Source organism: Hordeum vulgare, chromosome 3H (assembly GCF_904849725.1).
Source record: "Hordeum vulgare subsp. vulgare chromosome 3H, MorexV3_pseudomolecules_assembly, whole genome shotgun sequence".
Classification (NCBI taxonomy): domain Eukaryota; kingdom Viridiplantae; phylum Streptophyta; class Magnoliopsida; order Poales; family Poaceae; genus Hordeum; species Hordeum vulgare.
Window position 1 is genome coordinate 543,186,899 of NC_058520.1, and position 11,948 is coordinate 543,198,846.

The following is an 11,948-nucleotide window of genomic DNA, read 5'->3' on the forward strand; positions in this document are numbered from 1 at the left end:
GTGAAGGAGATGAGAGAAGGGATGGGAGGAGTTCTTCCTCTGTTCTTCGGGCGGTTGGGAGGAGGAGGTGGGGGTGAGGGCGGCCGGCCCGTAACTTATAAGTGTGCAGACCATACCGCCGGGGTGTCTGGCGATAGGGTTACACAACCTACCGTCAGGTCCTACGACGGTAGGGTGGGATGAAGGGGGACGACAACCGTTCAAGACTGCTGACGTGGATTAGTCACTTACCCTAGAGGATGTAGCGGTAGGCTGTGTATCCCTACTGCCGTAGACCCTGACGATAGGAAATATGGCCAGATCTTGAAAAACTTTCTCAAAAGGGACAAAACACGAAATTTGCCCCCTCTCGCTCTGGTCAGTTCGTACCGTGTATCACCAAGGCGCCTAGGAAGCATTTGATACTCTAGTTGCTACACTTTGTGAGCTCCGCACACCTGTCCATGACGAGCCTGTATGGCCGTATCACTGGCATGGTGGGAGCATTGAACTGACATGATGGCGCCATTCTGAACTGCACGGCTGATATTCATAATCTTGGTACGAGTGTTACTAATCCCTGTCCACTCTCCGGCCCCAGGCCAAATTGACTATCTGCACAGAGCAGAAGCGGGTCCGGTCCCACGCCGAAAAGAAATGGAACAACAGATTGTTTGGCTCCGAAGAATATCGTCAGCGATCAGCTAAGCGATCCAGCCTGGAGCAGAACACTTCTCCCCCTCACGTATTCGTTCTTGTCCCATGCCTCTTTCCGTGCAGTTTCGCCTGTTGTTGTCACACCAATATTACTACTGACTCGTCTAAAAAAAAATACACTACTGTATATTACTACTGACTGGCAGTGTACCTGGACTGTAGAGAAGAGTAACAGCGCATCACTGTAGCAGCACCACACGGTCCACCATCGTTTCACTCACAGCAATAGTGCCCTAGCCGGATGCTCACGAGACGAGACGAGACGTGACGTGAACTCGTGGAGGGTTTGGTTTTATCCATACCGACTGGCTATTATTATCCGCATAACAGAGCCTTTCTACCCAACTTCGGGCCGGCCCAAAAGGCTCGGCCCCTTTATCCATCGCTGCATCCTGCACGATTCCTCTGCTACGAAATCAACGGATTTCCATCAAAGAATGACGAGGAAAAGAAGCAGAGAGGATAACCGAGAGGAGAAAAAAAAACACACACACACCCGTTGGGCACGGGCATGGCCCGCGTGTATCAAGTCAGAAGAAAGCGAGGCAGCCCCAGTGGCTCCCACGCGGCACCGCAAAGCCTCCCCACAGTGACGTCCCTTCCCCCGCCCTGGCTCGCTCGGCACGCGACCCGACCTGGTCCGAGCGACCGGAGCCGGACCCAGACCCAGACCCGGACCGAACGAACGGGCGGAAGCGGAACCCTCCTCCGCCCCCGGCCCCGAAAACTTCTATAAAAGCTGACCCAGAGCCCCTCTCCCCCCGTTCCCCTCCGCCCCCTTCCCCCAAACACCAAAACCCGCGTCCGCCGAAGCGAAGCGGGGGCGCGCACACGGCGGGCGTGCGTGGGCTTCCCACACTCTCCCTCCCCTCCATTCCCCCTCCCCGATTCCCCGCCCCCCGCGCCGCGGCGGCGATGCTCCGCCCCTCGCCGCTGCTGCCCGGGCCCGGCGCCGCCGCCGCCGCGGCCCCTCCCGGCAGGGCCACCGGCATGCGGATGTTCCACGGCGACGTGTTCCTCGGCGAGGCGGACGTCTTCTCGATCAAGCCCGGGCCCGAGGGCGCCCTGCCCTTCCCCAGCAACGAGATCCGCATCAGCCACCTCTCCCCGGCCAGCGAGCGCTGCCCGCCCCTCGCCATCCTCCAGACAATCGCGCCCTTCTCCGTGCGCTGCAAGCTCCAGGCCAAGCCGCTGCCTCCCCACCCCAGCCTCCACCGCCTCTACCTCACTTGCTTCAACGAGTACAAGGTTTGCCTCGCCTTGCCCCCACCCTCTCGTTTCCCTACAAACAACGACTAATGCATTACCCTGTCACGCCCATTTCAAATCGAACCGAAATAGGCGACCATCCGCGGAATGTTATTTGCTCCATTATTACTGAATCGCGGGTTGTTTACCAGGGGATTGAGGCATTTTCCGCATTAATTTAGTCTTTAAAATTTAGTTGGTTAGATTTGGGAGAGGGTTTGTGAAATTTCGTCGTCCCTTTGGTTGTGTAGAGCGCGGTGGTGGTGGTTGGAGACGAGGAGCTGCACCTGGTGGCAATGCCGAGCAAGGTGGAGAAGGTTCCGTGCTTCTGGTGCTGCTCTGTACGCACCGGTCTCTATGCGGCGTCAGTTTGGATGCTCAACCTCCGGTGCCTTGCTATTGTGTTTGATCTTGATGAGACCCTCATCGTTGCTAACACGATGAGGTCCTTTGAGAGCCGCATCGAGGTGCTCTCCCGTAGGATGGACGTTGAGGATGACCCCGTCAGGGTAGCGGGGATGTCTGCAGAAATCAAGCGGTATATTGAGGACAGGGAGCTTCTCAAGGAGTTCATTGACACTGATACTGTTACAGATAATGGCAGAATTGTTGGCACGCAGAAGGAGGAGGTTCAGCCGATGCCTGGTGTCCAGGAGCGTCTTTTTCGGCCTGTAATCAGGTTGCCAGAGAGGAATGCTATTCTGACCCGCATCAATCCAGAGGTACGACTTAGTTAACCTTGGCAGTATCTGTTCTGCTGCTCTTATATCACTCAATTTTTGCTGCTGTTTTTTCTTCTGGGCGGAGCGGGGGTGGCTATGGTGGTTTACAGTTTGTCCAGAAAACATTTACATTTTAACCTATGCCATGGTTGGGTATCCCATTGTCTTGTACAGCCTGACTTGTTATGCGGGGTTGTGTGGCCATAGATGATTTCTAGCATTATTATTTTTGTATATGCATTGTAAAATTGCTGCAATATTTGATCTCCGAGTAAAAGTGTGCATGCTCAAGTTCATTACTTGTATGTTTAGGCATGCTGATATTAGGTAAGATATTAATTACTATATGCTAGTTATGTGATTATTGCTAATATTGATATTTGGTATAATATTTATTGCGTGCTAAACATGTTGAGCGCTCGTCATTGAAGCAATCTAGGTCGTTGGATTGACATGAATTGATGACCGAGATTATTTGGACCTGCTCCTTTGGGTCTTTTTATATTGATATAGATATGGGATTGACATTAATTTCTCCACAAACTTATATATTTGGGTGCATCAGAATAAAGACATTGATTTTAGTTCATTCTTTTAGTTGCCTCAGTGTTTTGCAATTAGTTTTCCTCTTACCTTGTCCTCATACCCATTTCAATGTTATATCGCACATAGATTCGCGATACCAGTGTTTTTGTGAAGCTAAGGCCTGCCTGGGAGGATTTGAGAAGTTACCTAACTGCCAAGGGACGCAAAAGATTTGAGGTCTATGTGTGTACAATGGCTGAAAGAGATTATGCTCTTGAGATATGGAGACTTCTTGACCCAGAAGCCAATTTGATCAGCTTGAATAATCTTTCAGATCGTGTAGTATGTGTAAAAGCAGGTGAGCTCTCAAGAGTTTGAAATTTTATTTTTCCAGCTATCGTGCAGTGCTCTATTGTTTCAGCATTGTTCTGTTCTATTTACATCATCGTTAACACAATCTAGCCACTGTGAAATGCCCAATCCAGATGTATGCCTTATCTACATTTTTAGAAGTACCAAGAAATCCTGCATAATGATTTCCAAAATATCGATTGTTAGAATGATAGTGCTACTGCTTGATTTGCAGGAACGGAGAAGTTGTGTGTACATTAGTTGTGTTTAGTTTGCTTGCTTCAGTTGTATTGTATTTTATTTGTACGGTTATAAGTTATGAACTCAAATAAGGCACTTGAGTAGTTCCATTTGTTAGTGCTACATTGTCTGTATTCTTGTTTCCGGCGAAACTGCTAGTTTCCACCATTGTGTGGATGGAACTGTACAATCTCTACTTCCTAATCGCTTCATGTTCAGTTCTTGATCATGTCTATTATAATTTCACCTGCTTACCCATTTTATCTTAATCATTGATAGGTTCCAAGAAGTCCCTGCAGCATGTTTTTAGAGACGGAGGATGCCACCCAAAGATGGCCATGGTGATTGATGATAGGCTGCAAGTTTGGGATGATAAAGATCAGCATCGAGTTCATGTCGTCCCTGCCTATGCTCCATACTATGCCCCACAAGCCGAGGTATTTCTTTTTGTTGCTTACATGTTTTCTGTTGAACATTATTGCTGTGCTGGAATGATGTGTGTATTTCCTTGCATATCTTAGATGGCAAACGCCGTTCCAGTGCTTTGTGTTGCAAGAAATGTTGCTTGCAATGTTCGTGGTGGTTTCTTCAGGTTGGTAGAAATAGTCATTGAGATACAATCTATGCATTCTGGTGATATCATACTTACTGCTTTAATATTATCTCTGTTTTGGTTTAAAAAAGGGAATTTGATGAAAATCTATTGAAGAAAGTATTTGAGCTGTTGTACGAAAATGAGTTGCTGGATCTTCCCTACGCTCCAGACGTCGGTGACTACTTAGTCTGCGAGGTAATGTTCTTGATAGTTGATACTTCCATGTTGTATAGGTCTGTTTGTCACTTGAAGCTTTATGTTGTCTGTTAATTCCTTTCCAGGACCCTAATTTTCCACCAAGCAATAAAGATCCTGCCCCTATACCCGAGGGTATGAGTGGAGCGGAAGTAGAGAAGAGATTGAATGGGCGGGTAAGCTTTGACATGATGTTTATGCTTTAATTGATTTGACGGGAAACCTTTTCTCGCTCTTTTACTTGCATCAAATGGGCCAATGTTGCCATATTTGCTATGGGTAAGCATTTTTCTGTGGCATCATATGATTGCTCCAATGCTGCTTGCTTAGTTATCAATAACAACCTACCTTTTGTGACATTCGAAAAAATACCAAGTAAGCCCTACTTTGGCTTGAGCTTGGACCAAATGTATTTAAGAACATTAGTCCAAACTGGACTAATGAATCTCATGAAGCTCTTAATTTGGAATGAACTTTTAAGGATGAACCTGAAATGTTATTTCAGGCATATCAGGGGGACCAGAAACAGATATCATCATCAACCCGTCCATCAGGTAATTCTCATACTGTATTTATTTTGGTCGCTTGTCTTTGGACTTTTTCCTGCTGCCCCTTCCTCGTCTTGTATTAGTTTGGTATTTTCATTTTGAGGATATATACGTTTTCTCGCCTAGGAAAGACTACTGTACTGTCAAATGGTTACTCAAATGTCGCAGTTGTGACTTAAGTTAGTGATTTAGTTTTTTACGAACCAGGAATGGGAACCCACACTAACATTTTATTTAAGAGTATAAAAGAAAGAAAGAAAGGAGTGGACGTGCAAGTTCAGAGGCATCTTGTTAAGCATATGAAGGAATCTGCTCATCTGTCTCTTACTCTTTTATACCAATCATTTGTTATGCATTTCAAGTAGTTTTATATTCACTCCATACTCCATTTCAATATGTAAGGTGTATTTTGACTACCCAAATTCAAACTTTGACCACTAACTAATCCAATAATATGTTGGCTATGTTACAAGAAGTTGATACTATAGGATTCATTTTTTCTTTTTTTGCGGGGCTATAGGATTCATCTTCAAAGGTATTTCCTTATGATTGTGATTTTGTAACCATTAAGAAATATTGTCAAGAAACTAATGGTCAAAGCTCCTATTTGGATAGTCAAAATACAATCTATATTCTGAAATGGAACTAGTACTACCTTATTTTATGGCATACATTATATATGACCTGGAGCATGATTTTTTAAGTAACCTATGCCAACCTTTGGTGTAGATGATGCACGCGTGGCAATCCGTGGCACTCTAGGCAGTTCAAATATGCAACCCAATGGGGGCTCAATGGCAATCGTCCCTTCTTTGTTTGTCACGGTATTGCAAGAAATTGGACGATTATGCAACTCGAAGGTTTGCTGTTTCCTTAATGTTTTGGTGTATGTTTTGCTTTTTCCTGTTCTTGACTTTTGAATTAATTCCCTGCTCTTGCTTCATATAGGTGGAGTTTAGGTCTACCGTAAGCACCAGCAAAATTACACAATTTTCTGTTGAGGTTGGTTTTTTCATTTGTAACTGACCACCGTATTCCAAATTATTTTACCAACAACCTGGTTTGAATCTGTACTCAAGAACCCAGACTGTGACAAATATCTTATGTATTCAGAAGATAATGGGCTTATTACCTTAATATCCAAACCTTAATTTTATTCTAGTGGTTTGGTTCATGATGATTTGATGATCATCCAGATGTTCAATAATGCTTCCTCCATTCCTGTATGTATGGCATATTAGGTTTCACTAAGTTGAATCTTTGACCAAGAATTACTTAGTCAATATGTGGTCTTTATGACATGAAATTGGTATCATCAGATATGTTTTCAAAAGTACTTACTGACAATTGTGATTTTGTACTATATGTACCATGTATTAATGGAGTCTGTAAAGCCTTTTCCTAGTGGAACCTAATCTGCCCTACATACATGAATGGAGAGAGTAGATGCTAATGAATGAACTGCTTGGACTATCTGTTGTAGATTCCACCTTATTTGGAGCTGCTCGGAATTAGCTTTCTAATTTTGGCAGCTTTCTTTGTTTGATTGCTGTCTTTAGACTTGAGCAATGTTGCCAAATTTCTGCTTAATTCTTTCACCTTCATGTACATGTGCTTCTCCAGGTTCTGTTTAGTAACGAAAAAATTGGTAATGGCATTGGAAAAACAAGAGATGAAGCCCAAGTACAAGCTGCTGAGAAAGCTCTCCAAAATTTGCAAAGTGAGTGTATATTCTTTACGCCTTGAATTATGCAAGCTTGTCAATGCAAGAATCATTTTATTTCCCTATTTGCTATCTTCGCCTTCATTCTACTTCTATTGTTGGAGAGTGCACCTGATGAGAAAATAAAATGACTAAAATGATGTCCTTTGCTCTACTGCTTCTATATGAAAGCATCGGAGTACCTCAGAGGAGCGAAGTATAACCTTGGTCTTGCTAACATGAATGCTCAGGGACATCAAAAATGAACTCCATATGTCTTGATACCACCATAAGAAAATAACTTCCTGTGTCTTAACACTACATGGGCGCCAAACTATTTTTTTGGTCAGTAACTATTAGAGCTGTTTGTTTTAGCATCATTCACTTTTCTGGTCAATGAGGGCACAGGGCATTGGGTTGTCACTCACTAGTAACATAGACAGGTGCCAGCGTCTTCACTTTTCAGCTTTGCATTAGAATTTCATGTATGGATTTCCAGTAACAACAATGACTGCTTACTTTTGAGCATTTTGTTTACAAAAAATATGGAAGTAAATCACGCCGCAGGCCCACGGACTTGTCACATTGGTCCAACCAGGTCATCATACTCCCGATATGCATGTTAAAGTGAATATTTGAAGGTCATTACTATGCCAACCCAGTTAGGGTGATGATATTGCAATGCCATTGGCACAGGGAGGTACTCCAATGCATTTATACTTGTCAGTGGATTATCCTAATCTCAATCCAATTTCTTCTCGAGCCCCCCTCTATCGTTGTGCTGACTTTGCTGTATCCGCAAACCCCGTGCCTCATGCATGAACTCCCCTGTTCCTTGCCTCGTCATCTTACCTACTTCGGGTGGGAAAAAGTTGATGGTGTCTGTTGGTGACTTTGGTGTACCAAGCGATATGTATCTTCTTAATATATCCATGGACAAACATGTGGGGAGGTATCTGCAGCCTGGCCTCCCCACTATGTAGATTATTTTAGTATTATAGCAAACATGCCTGTGCGTTACAACGGGAGAAAAAAAACATCACATCACATGCCATCCATCCTTCATTCCTTTCCCTGTCACACACACAGGTCCATGTCCTCCATTCCAACACGGCATCCCACCTGCATCGCCGTTTGTCCTGCTTCCCGTCCCCTCTCTTTGTCTCCCTCCTTTTGTTATGTAATTGCATGAATGAAAAAACACATTAAGAACTAAAGTAATAATTAAACCTATTATCCAAAATAAGCATGAACATACTCTAGAAATTAAAAAAATGAATGTTTGAAACACACATGAAAAAATTTGTGCATTTTGTAGCAAAGGGAGGAGAAATAAGTTTATGCATAGTAGGCCTACTCTGTCCCACTCCCACACACAAGCATTTATAATCATACGAGTTCCACTCCAGGATGTAGATTGGCTTTATAGTGCTTGCGTTTAAGAATCACACATCTTGTGGATGCATCCATAACCAAGCAACAAGCAGCAGAACACAGCGCACACACGCCGACAAAACCCAATCAAGGGAAAGCCTGGCCACTGTTATCCACAGTCCCTTTTAGGAGCAACGTGCAGGGTGGTTAATTCCTTCTTTTCATGTAGGACGATGGTATATGCATGATACCCCTCCATTTATTTAAATAAATCGGTACGCTCTCTCTCATTGATCCAATATGGAAGCAGCAATAGAGTTCATTCCTTCTTTTAATTCCTTCCTTCTTGACAGACTTCGCTCAGTTAATTCCTTTCCTTGTTAAGGTACAACGAATTTTACTCCTATCAATTCCTTTCCTTACCTGAGGCAGGGAGAAGTTTTTTCCTTTCCTTCCTGCTCATATTTTGATTCCTGATCCAGCTTATTATTGATACCCAGATAACTTGAAAGATGTATATAAATCGGTGAGGTTGGGTTTAAGGGCGCGATGTGGTACTATTTAATAGTTGGACCGACCGTTTAAAATCAACATGGGCCGATCTAGTTCAGTTGGTGACCAGCGGAGACACTTGATGGGAGGTCACGAGTACAATTCCTCAGACCTGCAAATATTTTTTCCAAACGGGCCAGGGTAGATGGGCCAGCTTCGTTGAGACATAGCGCACGGGCGGCAGATGAGCCATGTGATAGGGGCGTTAAAAAAAATCAGGTGGACCAAGAATATCACCTCCCTTTATTAGTAGGTATAGAGTATAGATATAGATTTCTGTGTTTGAATGTCCTGTGCGCCTTTTCCTTGGTTGCACTGCATGCCATTGTTATAACCAGGCTGGCATTATTAAATGACCTTCACTGATTCATCATTCACTTGAACGTTTTTTGTGGCACAAACTGCAAACATACATTTTTGTAGTTTGGTAACCTACTTGAACCGGAACGACGACTTCAATATTCCATAGTGCCATACACTGAATATTTCTTGCTCTAGTTCATTGGCTAGAAAATTGTTTTCTCCTAATTATCTGAACTGACTGACATGTAGGCAATTACTTGTCATATGTTGCTCCTATCGCTGGAGTTCTTAACAAAGACACAAGCAAGTCTCCTAGGAATGGAAATGGCTTTCTAGAAGACGATCTGGATTTAGATGGTGATACTGCTATGCAAGAACCATCTGGGAGTACATCAGAACAGAAGGATCTTTCAAATGTGGATAGGTTTTCCTCTGTTATAAATCTTATTACAGAACTTGTAAGACATGATGCTATACCTGATATTTCAATTTCTGATGTACCTTCTGAATGTGATGTACTCTTATTATTTGCTTCATTGAATTCTAATGTGCTTTCGCTGCCTCTAGTGCTTGGAGGACCGACATGTGATATTTCGAGATCAAGTTCGGAATCCTGGCTCAGCAACCAATGAAGAATACCATTTCCAGGTTAATAACTTTAATAGCTTATATTCTCGCTATTGTAAACTTCTACAAGAATAGTTGTCGGCCTTCTGCTTATACTGCAATGTACCCGAGTGCCACAGCTCTGACCAGTTATCATCTGTGCGTCCGTGCCCAGTACCTGTTTTTGGCTGTACGCTGGTGGGTGCTGCCACTATTGGTAAATGATTCGCTGGGTCTGCTAAAGGGTTGCAGTATAAGCCAGAAGCCTGATGACCTTTTTACTGAAACAAACTGGTGTCTTCAAAGTTGAAGCAAACTGGTTTCAGATTCCAACTTTCTTTCAACCTGACTTACTCCCTTTTATCTGTTGGTTCCACATGATTAACTGATGTATTCAAATTTTAAATATTTTTATTTAACCCTTACTTGAAAATTATACTTGCCAGTTAGTCTATAATAAACCAAATTGATTTTGATAGTCTCTAATCAGCAATTTAGCATGTACAACAATGTAGCTTCTGTGAGCTTGTTAACGCAACTAACATTGCAGTTTTTGTTAATCTTTTGAAGGTTGAACTAGCAGGACAGATTCTTGGGAATGGTATTGGTGTGAACAAAGATTTTGCGAAGCTTCAGGTACCATACTTCATATTGGTCTGCCCTTCTTTGTTTGTGGCTTTTTTATGCCTTGGTGCCCTTGCCATATTAAATTATTTTACATCAGGCAATGCACTGATATGGGACAATGACATCTGCAGTATTTCAAAGATTGTGCATTGTATGAGCATGTCTACATGGCATTCTGTTGTTGGACAGAAAACCTGGTATAAGTTGGGGGTAGTTTGAAATATTTGCAACCCACTCCCTCTGTACCTAAATACTTGTAGTTAGGAAGAACTAGACTAGTTCTTTCCAACTACAAATATTTAGGTACAGAGGAAGTAGAATTTTAGCGTATGTTTGGATGATGTCATATTGTACAAATGGATGTCTCTTCATCTATTGTATTTTCTTTTTGTGCTCCACTTATCTTCTAACAGAAGTTATCCCCTGTTTTTTGGGACATTATGTTGTTTCAGGCGGCAGAAGAGGCGCTGAGGTTCTTGAAAACAACTACTGACCCACAGATTAAGAAGCATTTGAGACCAATAAGGTAATTATTGTTCGTAGAACAATGTGCTCTGGATACCAAGCGTTTCTTTTTTGAGTTAATCTAGCATTTGTTTCAGTGTGTAGTATGTTTTCTAAAAGTCCCGAGCCGTACCCACTTTTAGTGCTAGAACCAGTTTTCCTTTCTGAGAAGCTATTGTTATTGAACCAGTTTTCCTTTCTGAGAAGCTATTGTTATTGAAATAATGGTGTCATCTTACAAATTCTCGTGTTTCTATATTTTGTGCAGATGCAGCAGTTGATTTCTCCCCCCTCTGGCCCCGCAACCGAATGAGTTGGAAGAAAGTTGGAATGTGAAGCGCCTCTTTGGGGATCCCTCAACCATGACGTGCATCCACCATTAGCCTTTGGATAGGGAACCTTTTGGAAAGGGCACACTATAGAGAGCGGGGACTTGGAGCTCTGTGGAATCTTTTGACTACCTTCTGTCGGAGAATCTTCTGGTAAACCATTTGCCTCCGGACAACTACAACTGCAGATGTAGTCATCTCGGTAGGATGCTGGCGTAGTTGGCTGTAAACAGGTAGGAATGTAGGATTAGTCGTGAATAGTTTTCCTGACGGATGCGATTGCTTGTAAATTGTTCAGGGGCGTTGAAACTGGAATGCTTGTGCTGATTTTCAAGTTTATGTGTTCATGAGCGGTGATGTTGTTTTCTGTTGATTTAGCGTATTACCTGTTGCGCAAAATGGTGGCAAGGCTGTGGTCTTGGCCAGTGATCCTCCCGCAGTCTGAGCCTCGCCATGGTGTCGGCGGGCACCTGCATGAAGCCCTCGGCGACGAATTAGAGCACGCTGCAGTTGGAGGCCTACAGCGTGGCACCGTTCTGGACCCGGAACACAGGCAGGTACTCCACCTGCACCAGCTCATCCGGTCCAGCGCAACTGCCACATGATGACTTCAGTCATCGTCGAATGACATGATTTTTGTTGGTGCTGACATCTGTGGTGTTCTGTGTGAAATTTTTTTGGGACCTCTAAAATGTTTGAAAAATGCCCTTTTTAGAGCACCATTTTGTCTGTTTAGAATAAACATTGTCATCTGGTTAGACATCGAAACAATATGATAAGGAAACGAAATGCAGGCATGTGCTAAAATGGAGGGAAACTTTTGGTCTATGA

General features: G+C 43.4%; 1 protein-coding gene across 3 annotated transcripts; it reads left to right on the forward strand.

Moving 5' to 3' along the window:
- The first annotated feature begins 1,629 nt into the window (after window positions 1–1,629).
- LOC123444856 (RNA polymerase II C-terminal domain phosphatase-like 2) lies at window positions 1,630–11,467 on the forward strand. Of its 3 annotated transcripts, XM_045121716.1 has the most exons (16): window positions 1,634–1,944; window positions 2,196–2,666; window positions 3,339–3,549; window positions 4,062–4,219; window positions 4,304–4,374; window positions 4,467–4,572; window positions 4,659–4,748; window positions 5,078–5,126; window positions 5,850–5,980; window positions 6,069–6,122; window positions 6,744–6,840; window positions 9,301–9,509; window positions 9,619–9,699; window positions 10,228–10,293; window positions 10,737–10,810; window positions 11,057–11,467. In XM_045121716.1, the coding sequence occupies exons 1-16, from the start codon at window positions 1,687–1,689 to the stop codon at window positions 11,067–11,069; spliced, it is 2,139 nt and encodes a 712-aa protein (XP_044977651.1). In that variant the 5' UTR covers window positions 1,634–1,686; the 3' UTR covers window positions 11,070–11,467. The 3 variants fall into 3 exon arrangements, with proteins under 3 accessions (XP_044977653.1, XP_044977652.1, XP_044977651.1); XM_045121717.1 differs by lacking the exon at window positions 11,057–11,467 and having other exon boundaries at window positions 1,631–1,944; window positions 10,416–10,800; XM_045121718.1 differs by lacking the exons at window positions 10,228–10,293; window positions 10,737–10,810; window positions 11,057–11,467 and adding an exon at window positions 9,833–10,221 and having other exon boundaries at window positions 1,630–1,944.
- The last annotated feature ends 481 nt before the right edge of the window (window positions 11,468–11,948 follow it).

What these genes read in the sequence shown, in the direction of transcription:
- LOC123444856 (XM_045121716.1), top strand. Translation starts at nt 1,687, where the DNA reads ATGCGGATGTTCCACGGCGACGTGTTCCTCGGCGAGGCGGACGTCTTC. An exon ending in GTTCGTGGTGGTTTCTTCAG is followed by an intron (nt 4,375 to 4,466) that starts GTTGGTAGAAAT and finishes GGTTTAAAAAAG; the next exon opens with GGAATTTGATGAAAATCTAT. An exon ending in GTGACTACTTAGTCTGCGAG is followed by an intron (nt 4,573 to 4,658) that starts GTAATGTTCTTG and finishes ATTCCTTTCCAG; the next exon opens with GACCCTAATTTTCCACCAAG.